The sequence below is a fragment of the Pseudopodoces humilis genome, chromosome 7, assembly GCF_049639895.1.
Source record: "Pseudopodoces humilis isolate 2021_Gansu_Grassland_sample_001 chromosome 7, ASM4963989v1, whole genome shotgun sequence".
Lineage (NCBI taxonomy): Eukaryota > Metazoa > Chordata > Aves > Passeriformes > Paridae > Pseudopodoces > Pseudopodoces humilis.
The window spans coordinates 59,892,888-59,908,666 of NC_142206.1; the positions used below are offsets into that span (position 1 = coordinate 59,892,888).

At 50.1% G+C, this 15,779-nt stretch overlaps 1 protein-coding gene across 6 annotated transcripts in view; it reads right to left on the reverse strand.

Annotated features, from left to right (window-relative positions):
* Window positions 1-15,779, reverse strand: part of SAMD4A (sterile alpha motif domain containing 4A) — a 97,703-nt gene that overhangs the window by 26,901 nt on the left and 55,023 nt on the right. For all 6 annotated transcript variants that reach the window (XR_001331843.2, XR_001331842.2, XR_001331844.2 and 3 more), the window contains exon 3: window positions 9,904-10,422. Coding sequence is in view for 3 of the 6 variants with exons in the window: in XM_005528564.3 (XP_005528621.2) it covers window positions 9,904-10,422 (519 nt within the window). In the remaining 3 variants the exon portion in view is untranslated. The remainder of the gene's footprint in view (window positions 1-9,903; window positions 10,423-15,779) is intronic.

Sequence of the window (15,779 nt, forward strand, 5' to 3'; positions counted from 1 at the left end):
CTCTGGAATTGTCCCAAGAAACTGGGATCCAGTAACCCCTAGAGTCATTAAAAAGCTGTGGAGTGAGAGCAGGGAGACAGAGTGTCTTCAGCAGTGACAAAATACATGAGGACTATGAGTGTCTCATGTGATGCACATCCCACACTCATCACCCAGAGTGAGACAGACCTGTAGCCTTTGCCACCCTTGCCAACTCATTTTGGATTTTCTCCTCCCTTACCTCTTTTTAGCCACTTTCAATCATTCAAAAAAGCAACCTACTCCTCTTCTCTTGTAGGCACCACGGCACAAACTTTGCAAGGCAAATTCCTCAGTGTTTCAACCTTCCTCTGGCCTCCACCTCTTGGGAACTCACACACCCCATCCCGAGCACCTTCCCTTTCCATCTGGTCTGGTCATGTCTTATTCCTTCTCCTCTTTCTCTTTCAAAAGCATAAAATCTTCCCAGCTCCAGGAGAAAAGAGAAACCTGCTGGGTCTCTGAGGCCACCGAGGGACAAACGCAGTATCCAGTTCCCCACATGAGAAAGATGGTGCCCATCAGGGACACCTCATGACAGGGGGAATGGCTTCTCACTGCTACAGGGCAGGGTTAGATGGGATATTGGGAAGGAATTCCTGGCTGGGAGGGTGGGCAGGCCCTGGCACAGGGTGCCCAGAGAAGCTGTGGCTGCCCCTGGATCCCTGGAAGTGTCCAAGGTCAGGTTGGACAGGGCTTGGAGCAACCTGGGATAGTGGAAGGTGTCCCTGACATGGCAGGGGTGGAACTGGATGTTCTTTAAGGTCCCTTTCAACACAAATCAGTCTGGAATTCTAAAATTCTATGACTCCCAAACCCTGAGCCTTGCAATGCTCCCCAACAATCCCCAGCAGCAACGGGACAGCCACGGCTGGTATCATAAACCAACTATTATTAATTCTTTCCCATTACTGCTCCAAATTAACTCAGCTCAGCTTTCCACCTCCTCTACATACCAGCAGTAGATGCATCCCAAAAATCTGCCTTCATCATCCTCCAAAACATTCCTGATTGCTCAGATATTGCCTCGCATTCGAGTTATGGCACAGATCCCTGCGCCAGCTAACACGAGACCGCATTGCTCAGCAAACAGGGGCGACTATGGTTACAAGAAAACATCAAATGCAGAACCAACCAGCCTGAAATAAAATTGCATAACTGATGGGAACAGCAAAACTTGAAGGGAAAATAAAACAAAATTAAAAAAAAAAAAAAACAACAAAAAACAGCTCCAAGGCTGCCAAAACTGAGCCATTGATTACAGTGCATTTGATCCATTTGCATGCAGAGAGCTTTGCTTTGGAGCTGAGATGGAAACAGTCTTAATATAGCTGGAGAGAAAATATCCTCCTTGCACTCTCCTAACTGCACTTTGATAGGAAGCAGCCACAGAGCAGATGGTGCCTATATATAATCACCAGACCTATTATCCCAGCCTCTTTTAGTAATTTGAAGGATGTGATAACCACAAGGAGAGCAGCAAATATTCCCCCTCCCTCCCTCCCTTCCCCTGCTAATTAAAATATCCAAAAAAAAAGAAAAAAAATTTTTAAAAAAAGGAAAAAAAAGGGGGAGGAAGCTATAATTATGGCAACAAATAAAAGAATTTCCAAATGAAGTAAATAACTATTTTGTGCACTGCTCCTTTAAACCACAAGTCAGAAGTTAATTAAATAGCAGCATGTTACTGAGTCAGGAGAACACAGCAAGTCCCAGTGCAGTGGGGAAGGAGACTGGAGATGCTCCGGATGAATCCAAACCACAGAACTCCCATCCCTCCTCTGTGCCCTCCTGCCATTTCTCTGCAGATTCTGTGTGATGATGAGGACAAGGAGAGCTCATCTTTTCCCATTCCTCTATTTGCCAAAGCCCAGGGTTGCACGGATTCAAAGGATGGGCAATGGGAAGGGGATTCTCTCCAGGGGTTTCTTGCTGCATGAAGATGCTCAGGAAAACATCACAAATGTGATTTTAGTGATGCTTTGAGAGAAGGCTGGGGAATGGTGGTGCTGGGATGAGGTCACGGAGAAGCAAGAAAGGTTTGAGGAGGGAATTGCTCATGAGGCCCTTAACAGATGTAAGTTAATAGTGGAGGTGCTGAGGAACATCCCTGACTCCCAGACGGAGCCCTCAGTCCCCTGCTGGTGGCTCCAGGGCTGGTACAAAGTGCACACAGGAACCCACAGGTGCTCATGGGGTGATGGGAAAAGCAAAGCTCCCTCGGGAGAGCACCAAGCTCCCATGCACTGAGTGACCACAGCTTGCTGAGATCTGAGCCTGGATCTGACTGGCACCAGGGTGGCTGGAAAAACACTCCCAGGCCTAGGAGGGTCCATCCATCAGCAAACCCTCCCAGAGAGAGGAGACTGCTGAGGGGTCTGAGAGAATTACCAGGGCTGCCTGACTTTGCTCCACAACCTGGAGAGCATCAATCAGCTGCCCTGGCAGCTTCTGTGACACTTCCAGGTCAGAAGCACCATTCATTGGTGACAGGAATCCCAGGGACTGTAGGACACACACAAAAACATTGCTGCTGCTTCCTAACATCCATCCCTGAGACACCCAGACTGCTGCAAGGAAAGTGGAGGTGGCATCAGAGCCACAAGCTTCAATCTCCCCCCATCCCAACTTGCATTTCAAGGACAGCATCCTACCCTCAGGTCAAGGGACAAGCAGCACATCAGCAGCAAAACCACGACAGGCATTCCCTGCCCTGAGCACCTACAGCCGGTGATTGCACTGGGATTTCACAAGCTGAAAAGGTGGGAACGTCCCTGGGGGCTGCTGGAATACAGATTCCCAACTGAGGTGGCCTCATTCCAGCCAGGAAGCTGCAGAGCCATCGCTCTGTGAGTAGGGTATGTGAATTTGGGAGCAGAGCTCTGTAAGAGCACAGAATCACAGACTGCACAGTTGGAAGGGACCCACAAGGATCATCGAATCCAGGTCCTGGCCTTGCATAGGACATCCCAAGAATCCCATCCTGTGCCTGAGAGTGTTCAAATACTTCTTGAACTCTGTCAGGCTTGGAGCTGTGACCACTTTCCTGGGAAGCCATTCCAGTGCCCAGCCACCCTCTGGGGGAAGAACCTTTTCCTGATATCCAGCCTGAACCTCCCCTGGCACAGCTTCACGCTGTTTCCATGTGTGAGTACAGACCAGTGCTTAAAGAAGGTCTGGAGGAAGGAACTGTGTGACCCCAGAGGACACATGTGTGACATGCCTGCTTTGGGGACAGCCACATGTCTATGGCTGGCATTCAGTGCTCCCTCTCCTCCTCCCCATCCATGCAGAACAGCCACCACCTGCTCCATGGCTTACCCACCACAGGGCTCTTTGCAAGGGCTAAGGCAGCCCAGAGCTCATGGATTGTTTAAGTGCCTGGAAGCATCATTTGGTGTCACGAGGGCTGGTTTAGGAGCACTCACCTGTGTCTGTACTGACCACACGTGGTTATGAGCCACCCATGGCGTCATCACCTGGTGCCACTGAGCCCAGCCTCAAGGTCTGCTCTCCCCTTTCCTCTTGGAGACCCTTCTGCCTTTTGGTGACATCTCTGCCTCCAAGCTTTGTGGTTGATGAGGGGTCAAGCAGAGGCACTGCCACAAGCTCTATCCTGCTGCCCACATGAAAATCCACTTGCCAGAGCACACCCACGGGAAACGTGTTCCCTTTGCTGCCTACTCACTCTGCTTGGCAGGCAGGGGTCCCCCACTTGTTCCACACCCTGAGCACATCACAAGAGCTGTAGGCTGCTCATATGCCCTGTGTTGTCACTTGCTCCCACACGAGAGCAGAGCGGGCACAGCAGCAAGGACCCTGCTCTGTCTCTGTGCTGTCTGATGCCTCAGGTAACCCCATCCCCACAGAGCCACCTGCATCCCCCCCAGAGCTATCCATACCCTCCCTGAACCACCCATATTCCCCCCAGAGCCATCCACATCCTGCCAGAGGCATTGGAATCCCCCTTGAGCCACCCACATTTCATTTCCCAGGGCCACCTGCATGCCCTGAGAGCCAACAGCTGCAAGAGACTTCTGCTGGGCATCCCTACGAGCAAAGCTACCTGTGATCTGCAAGTTCCAAATGAACAAAACAGGAGAATCACCCTCCCAGACAGCCTGAGCTGAGCGCTCTTCAGTGCTTGGTGGGTTGCTCATCATAACCCATCACCCTGTCAGTCTGTCTTTTTTTCCCTTCCAGTGCAGGTTATGATGTTTGGAAGACAACAAATAGGCTGAGCTTGGGTGTCAGTCTAGAAACCCTGTGGAGATGACTGAAGGTGGGACCTCAGCATCACATGGACCTTTGTCACTCAGCCAAAGGCAGTGAGAAAAGAGATCCTTGGGGAGAGAAGAAGTGAAGGGAATGTGCCAAACAGGCTCAAAGGAGGATCCAAATGAGCAGGGACAGCTAACCTGAAGTTTCAAGGTTAGAACAGGAAGGGGCACTGGCTATAAAACACACTCAAGAGGAGTAGCAGATCTTTCCAGCATTGCTCACACCCCAAAAGGACATTGCTCTTGGTCTCCACCACCACTTCCACCTCCAGTGCTTGATGGGCTCCAGGATGAGGTGGGTGACCACTCATCTCACTGGCTGAGTGATGGTCTGCAGAGCTGTGGACTGTGTCTCCCAGGGACAAAGAGCTCTGAATTTACAGAGGGGACAGAAAATCTGTATCTGCTGTTCAGCTGGAGTAGAAGATTACAGATGGACTTGATGATCTTAAAGGTCTTTCCCAATCTAAGTGATTCCATGATTCTGTGTTGTTCTCCCTCACAGTCCTGCTTGTTGCTGTTTTGATGTACATGGATTTCAGCAAAAAATCCTGATCACACCTGATCTTCTCATACAACAATTCTGATTTCAACCTACAGGATTAGCAAGATTTTGTAGCACTGGGAACCTGACAAAGTGTGAGACTTCTGGAAGTGTTCTCTGCCTGTTGTGTGTGACACTAGAGGGCATGAGCAAGACAACAAATGCCCTTGTCTGCCACCACTGAGAAGCTCCAGTGGAATAAAGGCCAACGAGCTTTTCTCAGACTATCCATAAAAGAGAAGAAAAGCAGACATGAGGGGTGTCCCCAGCTGGCAGGATGAGTGCCAGGCTGCCAAATCTCAGCAAGGCCAAAAGAACAGTTTTCTGAAGGCAATTCCAAAAGCTAATCCACCCCCAGCAAGAACAGAACATTTGTTTGCTTCACTGCTGTAACCCCACTAAGACTTTTTCATTTTCTCATGACATGTTTTGCTAAGTCTGCATGGGAGGAAATGTGCTCCCCTGTGTGAGGCAAACACAGGCTGAGGACACACAGCACCCTCCCTTCAGGTGTCACTGAAATCTACAGAGGACAACAACTTCCCATCAACCCAACATGGATCAGGGTGGTCCTGTGGGTTAAAACATGCAGTTATCCCACTACCCAGCTCAGTCTGGGTACCAGGTATGGCAGCAGGGCTGTCTCCAGGGGTGGGCAGCAAGCTATTATTGCACAGCAGGGTAGGGGAGGAAGAGTCAGGAAACCCACACTCTGTTCATGGCAAGTGCTTTGGTGTTCGTGGTGTTTGTTCACCTCAGTTCCCTGATGACTCCAGGAGAGCTCCAGCACGTTCATCTGCCCTCTCACTGGGGATTCCATAACTGGAGCAAATGTTGGCAAAATCCTGCAAGCCCTGTCACACACACACGATCTGACACACAGTCCAGGTCTGTCTGCAGGGCAGGATCTCAGAAACACAGAAGTGTTCGGGTTGGAAGGGACCTTAGAGATCATCTAGTACAATCCCTTGCCATGGGCAGGGACACCTTTCACTATCCCAGGTTGCTCCAAGTCCTGCCCAGCCTGGCCTTGGAAACTTCCAGGGATGGGGCAGTCACAGCTGCTCTGGACAACCAGTGCCTCACCATCCTCATGGGGAAGAATTTCTTCCAAAATTCCCAGTTTAATCCTGAGCTGGGGTGCACGGAAGGAAGAACCCTGATTTACTTCTCTTCAGCTCTAGGACAAGCTGGAGATTTTTCTTTTTCAGGACAAGAAATTTGTACAGAGCACCTTCTCTGCTCGCTCTCCTTCTCCTTGCAGACAAACACCACTGGATTTTTGGCAGAGACTCCCATGGGAAGGGTGTAGCAGGCCTGAGCACCGGCATCTTTCCCACTTGTGCAGGAGTGGAAGGGGGGCTCCAGACTGGCAAAAGCTTTGCTGGCCCAAGGAGCTCTGTTCCCTCTCAGAAAACCAAAGAGTGCAACACCCCTCCAGTGTGAACACAGTGCCAACAGCTGGGATTCCTGCTCTGCAGGATATTCCCTGGCAAGGTCTCTGACTGGATCTATCCCTCACTGACCTGCGACTTTATGGTCCAAATGAGACCAGTGTATCTCCAGTCTTCCTCCTCAGCACAGCTAATGTCAGACCCTAATGCACAGATTCCCTGCCAAGAGGGTGGAAAACACAGGCCTGAGCTGAGCTTCCATTTGACAACAAATCCTGTCACGCCATCGGCCCTACTCAGGTGGAGCCAGTTACAGGGGTAGGGAAGGAGCTGGAGCCCCCACACAAGAAGCTGTTGGCAGCTTTGAAAACAGAGCTGCTTTCCTCTGTCCTTTCAGATTTTCCAGGCCATGTCTCAGTCACAAAGGCATTGTGCAACCCCAACATTTTGCAACTGCTGCCTGACCTGGCCACAGAGCCAGGACTGCAGGCTTCACCCCGTCCCCCACGCTGGAGCAGCTCCAGCCTCCTCCCTGCCTGTGCTCCCGAGCCCATGCCAAGGCTGCCTGCACTCCCAGCATGATAAAGCTTGGCTTAAAGTTGAATCTCAAGCTTTGCAGGAATTGCTGATGCAATGGATGGGAAGGAGCACATGAACATCACAGAATCCCAGAATGGTTTGGGTTGGAAAAGCCCATCTGGTTCCACTCCCCTGCCATGGGAGTGGAACGCTTTCCATTAGATCAGACTGAAGACTCATCCAGCCTGGCCTTGAACACTTCAAGGATGAGACAGACACAGCTTCTCTGGGTCAACTTCCACTGTTTGGGGTGAGTCCATATCCTCTGATCACTCCAGACCCAAATTCATCCCTTAGGACACTGGTCTCACTCCTGGAGCACCATTACTGTGGTAAATCCAGAGTGACTTCTACAGAACACTCCAGACTTGCCTCCCCAACATCTACTCAAGCCCTGGCTAAACCTTGGCTAACCCCTGTCAGTGCAGTTATGGGAGAGCTGGAGATGAACCAATCCTGAACCAAATCTCAAAACTGAAGTCTAGGTCACGTCAAAGTCAAGGACAGCACAAAGCAAAACATCACATGAGCCTCAGCCACCCATATTTAAGCCCTGTGCCATGACAGCATTAAATCTCATTGTGCCACAGCACCAGAAGAATGTAGCTCAGACAAGATCACCACATCACTGTTCTGGGAAAGACTTTGCCCCATTTTGGTGTCAGGAACAGGCAGTGCCTTTGCAGGGATGGGTCAGGGAAGGTTGTGCCCTGCAGGGTGTTGCTGGATTAAAGCCTCTGCACAGATAAACACCTCTGAGTAAGAGGGAGAACTTAAAACTAATAACAACACTAAAACCTAAACAAACACTAAGGAGTTGAAGGCTTTGCTTTGGAATAAAAGATTAATAAACATATCGATTGAGTCAAGGGGCTGGGACAAAGGCTGACAGCCGTGTTTATTTTTTAGCATCTATCTGTGGACTTACCAGGCTTTTGCCCAAGCCAAATATTGTGTTAAGGAAGTTTATGAACTGACACATGAAGTGTGGTTGGGTCACCTCCAGCTCAGCCCACGGTTCTCTGAGCATGGTGCCACCAAAATATGTCTGCAGGAGTTACAACAGCTTAACACGTGGGCCTAAACTATCACTAGCAGAGGATGATGCAGCCAAGCAAGTGGCAGAGATTGAGGAGGAATTCAAGCAAAAGACTGGGTAAAGTGTAGGGCTGTTGGCAGACCCACAGGTGTTCCTGTCCCAGCTGCTGCTGAACACACCAAATTCTGGGAGAATTTAGGAAAAACCACAGCACTGCAGCATCTCAGGCACTGCTGAGTAGTTCAGCTGTTGCCTCAGTTTTGGCATCTTGTGCCAGTACTTGGGGACCACAGTGGGCAAGGGGTGGGTCAATGCTTCTGCTGAGAGCTAAGTCTGAGCACAGAAAGGATCAAAAAGCCACCAGTGGGTTTGTGAAAAGAGCCCTTCAAGACCTAACACATCTTGCAAAGTTCCAGCCACTGTCAGTGATTAACCTGCTGCACCCACCACACCTCCCTGCTTCCAGATCCCGACATGAGGAACCAGAGGAACCTTCTGAAGCCTCTCTTCCCACTGCTTCCATGGTGTGCAAAGCCTCTGAACCACAGACATGCAAAAACTACATGGAAACCCCATCCCCCCAAAAGAAATAATCCTTGAGAGGTTTAACAGACTGACTGCAAGTAAATTCATGGGGTTTTTCTCACCCTGCCTCCTTGTTTGACCCTTCCCATGCAGCTCTGTCACCCCAGAACAGCTTCAGAGCAAAGGATCTGGCTCTCAGAGAAGCTGAACATCACACAGTCCCACAGCAGCAGGAGCTGGGGGCTTCACAGACAGGGGCTTGGACGGGAATGATGGTTTAGAGTTTGTGGAGAAGCTGAGGCCCTTCTATTAAATCCCCATGTATTAAATAATACATGGCTGCAAGGATGGACACAGGAGAGGCAGGGACCAGGGTGCTACAGCAATAAACCCAGAGCTGTGTTTCGTATCTCTGTGGATTTGAAACACCGTTTTTAAAAGAAACCCAGTTCTTACAGAAGAGAGAGAAGCCCAGAAGCCTTAAGTGACCATTTTAAAGCTTTTAGCTATTTAATTGTGGCTTTCCACACTCTCATAAAGAAACCAGGGCTGCTGCCACAAGAAGCCTCTCCTCCCCAAAGTGCTGTCTGCATCCCTGATTTCTAGGAGATGCTGATAAAAGCATCTTGGAGAGACTTCTGAATATCCCAGAGTGAAGGAGGACATTCAGCCCTGCAGGTGACATGGTGGCAGTCACCCAAAGGTGTGACAGCCCTCCACAGAGCAAGCAGGTGGGCAGGGGGGCTTCTGAATCCCACTGAGAAGATGCTGCATTCCTGCTCTCCCAGAGAAGGCTCAAAGGGATCAATGGCTGCTTTGAACACCAGTTATATCTGCTCTACATCTTCACACAAAAACCAGCGTTAGACAGATCTCTGGTCACAGAGCTCTCCGTGTGTCCAAGCCTTGGGTTGGGCTCTGCATCATCCAGCAAAGCCTGGCAAGGTCTCCATGGGGGAAGAACCACCCAGCTCTCCTGGAAAACACTGAGGACTGTCCATCTAAACTGCTCCATCACCACTAGCTTCACATCTCTGCATTGCAAATACAAGAGAATGTTTTCAGATACCCTGAAGCTGTTCTGCTTCCAAACTTATGGCTGCACCCAGGGTCCCAATCCCATTTCTCCTCAGTAAATCCTCAGCACACTTCTGGACATGAAGCATCAGCTTCCTGCTCGCTTTAGGAACTCTTGAGACACGAACTGTAAATCTACACAAAATTACACGAAATAAAAGGGGTTCCCTTCAGTAACACTTTTTTGCTCTTTTTCTTACTCTTTGCTGTTTTTCCCTCCTCTCCAGCTCCCAGGTCTTTAAAATCCCACAGCACTAGAGGAAAAAGCCCCCAACAAGGCGAGCAGAAAATAAAAAAAAAGCAGGTGAGGAAAGGGGAAAAAAAAAAATAAAATAAAATAAGTCTTCTATGGCCCAGATGAGTTTAGCCCCTCTGCTAAGCACGGCAAAGCAGTGATCCCTAGTGGGATGGGGGGGACTGTCCCCAGAGCCTCCCGTGGGTACTCACTGGTGCTTGTGCTAGTGCCGATGGTGTTGATGGTGGTGGGGACGGAGGAGGAGGAGTAGAGGGGCAGGTGGCCGTTCTCACAGGCCAGGTTTTTGTCCTGCCAGCTGGAGGCACTGACGCTGATGCCGGAGTCCCGAGAGTTCTGCCACCCGTTGAGTTTGTCGTCAGAATTCTGTCTTTGGTGATAGTAGTGAGCCTGCCCGTAGTCCAGCGAGTCCGAGCGGCCCCGGCCCTGCCCGCTGAAGCCCCCCGACGTGCGGTCCTCCAGGTGGTTGAGCCACATGGCCAGGGCACTCCTGTCCTCCAGGGAGGTGGCAGGGTGGATCAAGGCGTAGGACAGCAGCTGCCTGCTCTCCTCGATGTGCTGGTTGTGCTCGATGGAGTGCGCCAGGATTTTGGGCAAGAGTTTCATGTACTCGACTTTCGCCTCGATGTTGCCGGGCTTCAGTAAAGGCAGGTGGGTTAACAAGAGGGAGATCGCTTTATCCTTGGATTCCTGTTGCCACTGGTTAATGATTCCTGTTGAAGGAATAGGGAGGGGAAAAAAGAAGATAAATGAGAAATTGAGAAACAGAGCTAATAAAAGAAATAGCTGGGCCGTGGCACGGTAAATACAACGTGCCAAAGGGATTTCCACACGTGTGGTACCACAGCATCAGCATCTCCCTGGCAAGAGGGTCACCACCCTCCAAAACCATTGTCAGGGCAAAGTGTGCCAATGTGGACACCAAAAGTTACCAGATGCTCCTGAAAATCACTGAAAGAACCAAACTACACCCAACTCTACTCCACTGCTGTTGTGCTTATTTTAATCAAAAGCACAATTTGGCCCAAATTTTCCATATTGTTGCAGATTACAGAAAATTCTACACAAAAGCACTCATAGGATAAAGGTAACCTTTCAAAAGAACTTGGCTGGAAAATTAAAAAGGTCAAGATTCAAAGGAGATAACACAAGTGAGAGCCACAGAGGGAAGAAGGTTTCCAGCAGGAACACAGTCATCCAGCCAGGGTGTTGGTGCATCCACCAGCCCCAAAGGTAAGGAGGGAAGGGCTCAGCTGAAGCAGCCTCAGAGCTCCTGTTCCTCTGTTAGATCACAGCAAATAGGAGAGATTTTAGAAGACCAGGAAAAAAAAAAAAAAAGGGAACCTAGTTACATTTAAATATGCAGAAGGAAAAGTCAGGGAATAACAAACTGGTCACTTAACTCAAACTCCTGGAAAAACTGATGGAACAAATAATGAAACAACCTATTTGTAAGCACTTAGAAGATAACAAGATGATAAGTGACTGCTGACACCCATTTGTCAAGACCAATTTGATTTCCTTCTGCGACAGAGCAACTGGCCTGTGAATAGCTGGAGGAACAGGCAGTGCTGTATATCTTGATATTCATTAAGTGCTGCTGCACATGGCTCCCTCAGCAGCACAGCAGAGAGAAACTGCTCTAATGTGGGCACACGACTCATCTGAAAAACATATGGAGGGAGCTGGTGGTGCTGATTCATTGTCAGGAGGATGTGCTGGGCAAGGAGACCTGTCCTGGCCCTGACACTACCCAGCATGTCATTGGTGATAAGGGTGATGTGAAAAACGTGATCAGCACGCAAGTGTCCTGCTAAGAGAAAGGAGAACGCTCCAGGAAACTGGACTAGAGGTCAAACAATGCTGAGGACTCGAAGGGGTGGCATGAAGCTGTGTCAGGGGAGGTTTAGGCTGGAGATCAGGAAAAAGTTCTTCCCCCAGAGGGTGGTGGGGCACTGACCAGGCTCCCCAGGGAAGGGTCACAGCACCAGCCTGCCAGGGGTCCAGGAGAATTTGGACAATGCTCTGAAGCATGGGGTGGGATTGTTGGAGTGTGCAGGGCCAGGAGTTGGACTCAATGATCCTTGTGGGTCCCCTTCCAGCTCAGGATGTTCTGTGCTTCCATGAGACTTGGAGAGATGTGAAAGAACACCTGCACTAAGCAGGTGCAAACATCTGTATGCAGGTGGGAGCAAACAGCTGTGCAGCACGAGGTGGGCAAGAGCCTGGCTTGGGAAGCACCACATCAGCCAGACACTGTGCTGTGCAGAAAAGCTGCACCAGGCAGCCTGACACCTGGCTCAGAGGTGAACACAGGCATGGACAAGCTGCTCTCCACATCTGCTGCAGGGAAATGGTGGAGTCACCATCTCTGGAGGGATTTAACAGCTGTGAGGATGTGGCCTTGGCAGTGCAGAGCTCTATGATCTTGGAGGGCTTTTCCAACCTAAACAATTCTATGATTCTGTGACTTGAACTGCAGCAAAGATGAATGAGGCTGGACATGATGAAACTGCCTTCTATAGGACATTGTGAGATCTCCATCACCAGAGGTTTCTCTGAAGAGCTGATACAAACTCCAAATATCTACCAAATCTACCCAGACCAGCCAAATGACATTTCCCAGCCCCAGGGCAGTCTCTCCTCCAGTACTGACCAAACCCCTCTGTAAATCCTGAAAACTTTCAGCCCCTGTCTTAAGCTGTGCTACAGGAGCCAAAACTGAACTGCTGGGTGGAGAACACTCCCTCCTGCTTGCTTTAAACACACTGCTCGAAACTTCATCAGGTGAAATGCTGAAAAAAAATCCCCCAAAACTTTACATTCTCTCCTCCTGCCTGCTGTCTTCAGTCCATTCTGTACGGGAAGCTGCTCTAAATCATTGATTACCCCCATAGCCTCTGTGTGTTTTTGAGCCAGGGTAACTGAACTCACACCACTGAAATGCAGATCCAGATCTGTAGGCTCATTCATCAGGTTTGCTCTTGGGGAGGCACAAGAGCAAATCAATATCCAGCTCAGGATATTCTGTGACCCAGAATTGGACTCTACGATCCTTGTGGGTCCCCTCCACCTCAGGATATTCCATGATTCTGTGTTTGTGTATGACCCATGCTGCTGGCCAGCAGCTAACCCAACCCTCCCATCACCCCTGACCCAGAAGAGGGATGTTGAAGCAGCACCTTCTCCCAATTAGGACCAAACTCTGGACATCAGTTTCCTGACACCACTGCAGCAGAGAGCAGCACTCACCCCTCCAGATCCACCTCCCCAGTTCCAAGGCATGCAACTGTTTTAATAGGAAGCCACTAGATGGCTTGCTGGAAACGCTGGTGACTCTCCCTGGAACTTTCTGCACTGGAATTCACTTCTCCACAGACCTCCACCTCCTCCAGAGCCACTTCCTGAGCCAGCGACAGCAAGGGACACGACGTGGCACAGCTTTGGTGGGGAAGGAACTGCTGTATTGCAGCAGAAGGGACTTGTGGTACTTTTTGGTGCCTGTGGGAATGATGTGAGGTTGTTTTGGTGCTAAAAAAAATGGGATTTGGGAGAGCAACACTCAGTAAAAGTGATGCTGTAAAGGATACATGAGTGTAGCAGGACTCAAGGCTCACCAGAGCATATCCATATTTTCCATATGCAGATGTCCCTGCTCCAGGCAAGGCTTCCTGTTGGGATGAATCTGATTTATCTGTCCCCTCTCTCTTAGTCAGCTGCCTGGTGAGTTGAAAACATGTCTTATTTTCTCCCATCCTCCTGCAGAGAGGGATGTCACACCCGGATATTTTATCATTGCTCTCATGGCGGTTCAGCAGCACTTTCAGGCTGGCACAGCCAAACCCCAGCCTGGCACCAGCTGGGATTCTGTAGCAGCACAGATAAACTGAGAAATCAAAGATCATTAAAAAAAAAAAAGGCCTGCAATGCACTGCTAAAGAAGGAGCAAAACACACAGAGAAAAAGCAGAACCTGGTGTAAACTGGGTGCAGGAGGAAGAGGAGGAGGACGAGGAAGGAGGCAGGTGGCCGTGGCTGGACTCCTCCTCCTCACATGGGGGAGAACTGATCATGAAGGCCCCCACTGGAGAAACACAGGATGGCACCAGAGCTGCTTCTTGGGAACTTTGCCTCGGACCTCCAAGAGTTTTGGGGGTTTAAAGCACAACCCCAAAAGATGAAGCACTGACCCAAACGCCTGCAGCTGATGAAGGGCTGGGTGCCCTTCCTGGCCCAGGCAGGAGCTGGTCTCCTTCTCAGCCAGCAGCAGGATGTGCACAATTAAACAAAAATGGAAAATAATTAGATGTGAAAGAGGTTTGGCTCACTCTGAGATGGGGCGGAAGGTCAGGCTTAATCCTATCTGCCAGAAAATAGAGGGATCTGGAGAGGGCAGTGCAGCAGAGGGAAAGCTGGAGCTGCCTGTGGGCAGGGGGAGAGGGGCTGGCAACACCCCAAAACTCCTCTCTACCCTTTCCCTGAACACAGGAGCCCCCACTTCAGCCCCTCACCTGCTCCCATGCCCTCCTGGACATCTGGGATATCTCATCCTTTATTGCCAGAAGCAGCACTCTGGGGCAGCTGAGATTAGGATGTGTTTTGGGATCCCACACCCCAGGGATCACACAACACCTGTGGTGGGCTGCAGGCACTAATCACATGACAGCCTCATTAGTTCCCCTGGATGCTGCTGCCTGGTGCTTCCCATCACAAGGATTTCACTGCTCTGTGGAATGTCACAGCTACTGCCAGACCTGAGCATAGAGAGAGCCCCAGAGTTAGAACCCCCCACTTGCTGCCTTGAAATCCCCCAAAATCCCTGTCCTGCCCACTGCTGCCATTAAAGTGCCATCTCCTTTTGGAGATGAGGTAAGAACAACTGACCAGCCCAGCACTGGGAAGGGATGGGAGCTGCTGGCATCACTGAAGCAGAAAATCCCAGTTTTTATTATGGGACATTTTCTTGGATGAGAAGCTGAATGAAGGTGGGATGTGAAACTACCTTCTACTGAAGGATTACTTAACTGACAGGATTTTGCTGCTAGACAGCCCAGCTGATGCATGTGCAGCATGCCTGTGGATAAATCCAGCTCCAAATATAGCCGTGTCCTGCTTGCAAGACTGAAACCTGTGCTGGTGCTATGAATAGGACCAACACCATCCCCAAAACTGGGGCTTTCTGGCTTGAAAAAGAGGTGAAGTTTGTCAATTTATTAAGCTGTTGAGGGATTTCTCCATCACAAATCTGCTTAATCACTGCTGGATCCCTGCAAACTGTGAACTGCCACCATGTCCAGTGGTGATGGACCCACCTCTGACGCTGCAGTGTGTGAGGGACCTTCCTGCCTTTGCTCTGAACCTTCCTCCTGAGGGATGAAGGGGTGATTTCAGCCACCAGCCAGGCTCATGGTTATGATGTCCTGGGAACAGTCACAGTTTTCCAAATGTAAAGCCAGACCAGATGGGCAAAGGCAGGGACAAACACAGTCCCTGCAGAGAACAACGTGAGTAGCACACTGGTGCCTGCATGTACAAACACTGAAGGGCCAAACTGCAGGGGTTTTAATTCTAGCTCTGATTTTTGCAAACAGACCTAAACAGGTTCCAGTTTAAAAACACCACCCCTGCTGAGAGGGATGGCCAAGAGCAGCTGTCAGCACAGGTAATGAACGTGTGGGTCCCACCAGGTGACATGTCTTCAAGGAACAATGATAATTCCAAGTAAATCTCAAGCACTTGGAGGAACCCAAAAAACAACCAAACCCATCCAAGAGAAACCATTTCATTCTGAAAGCAGAAATTGGATTCTCCTCCTGTTACTATATACAAGTTATTTCACAGTGAAGCACAACCCAAGTGAAGTGTGAAGAGGAAGCCACGGAGATGCTCTGAAGGCTGGAGTCAGGCTGGGAGAGCTGGGGGTGTTCACCTGGAGAAGAGAAGGCTCCAGGGAGACCTCAGAGACTCTTCCTGGGCCTAAAGCAGCACCAGAAGAGCTGGAAAGGGACTGGGGACATGGGATGGAAAGACAGGACAAGGGGAATGGCTTCCCAGTGCCAGAGGGCAGGGAT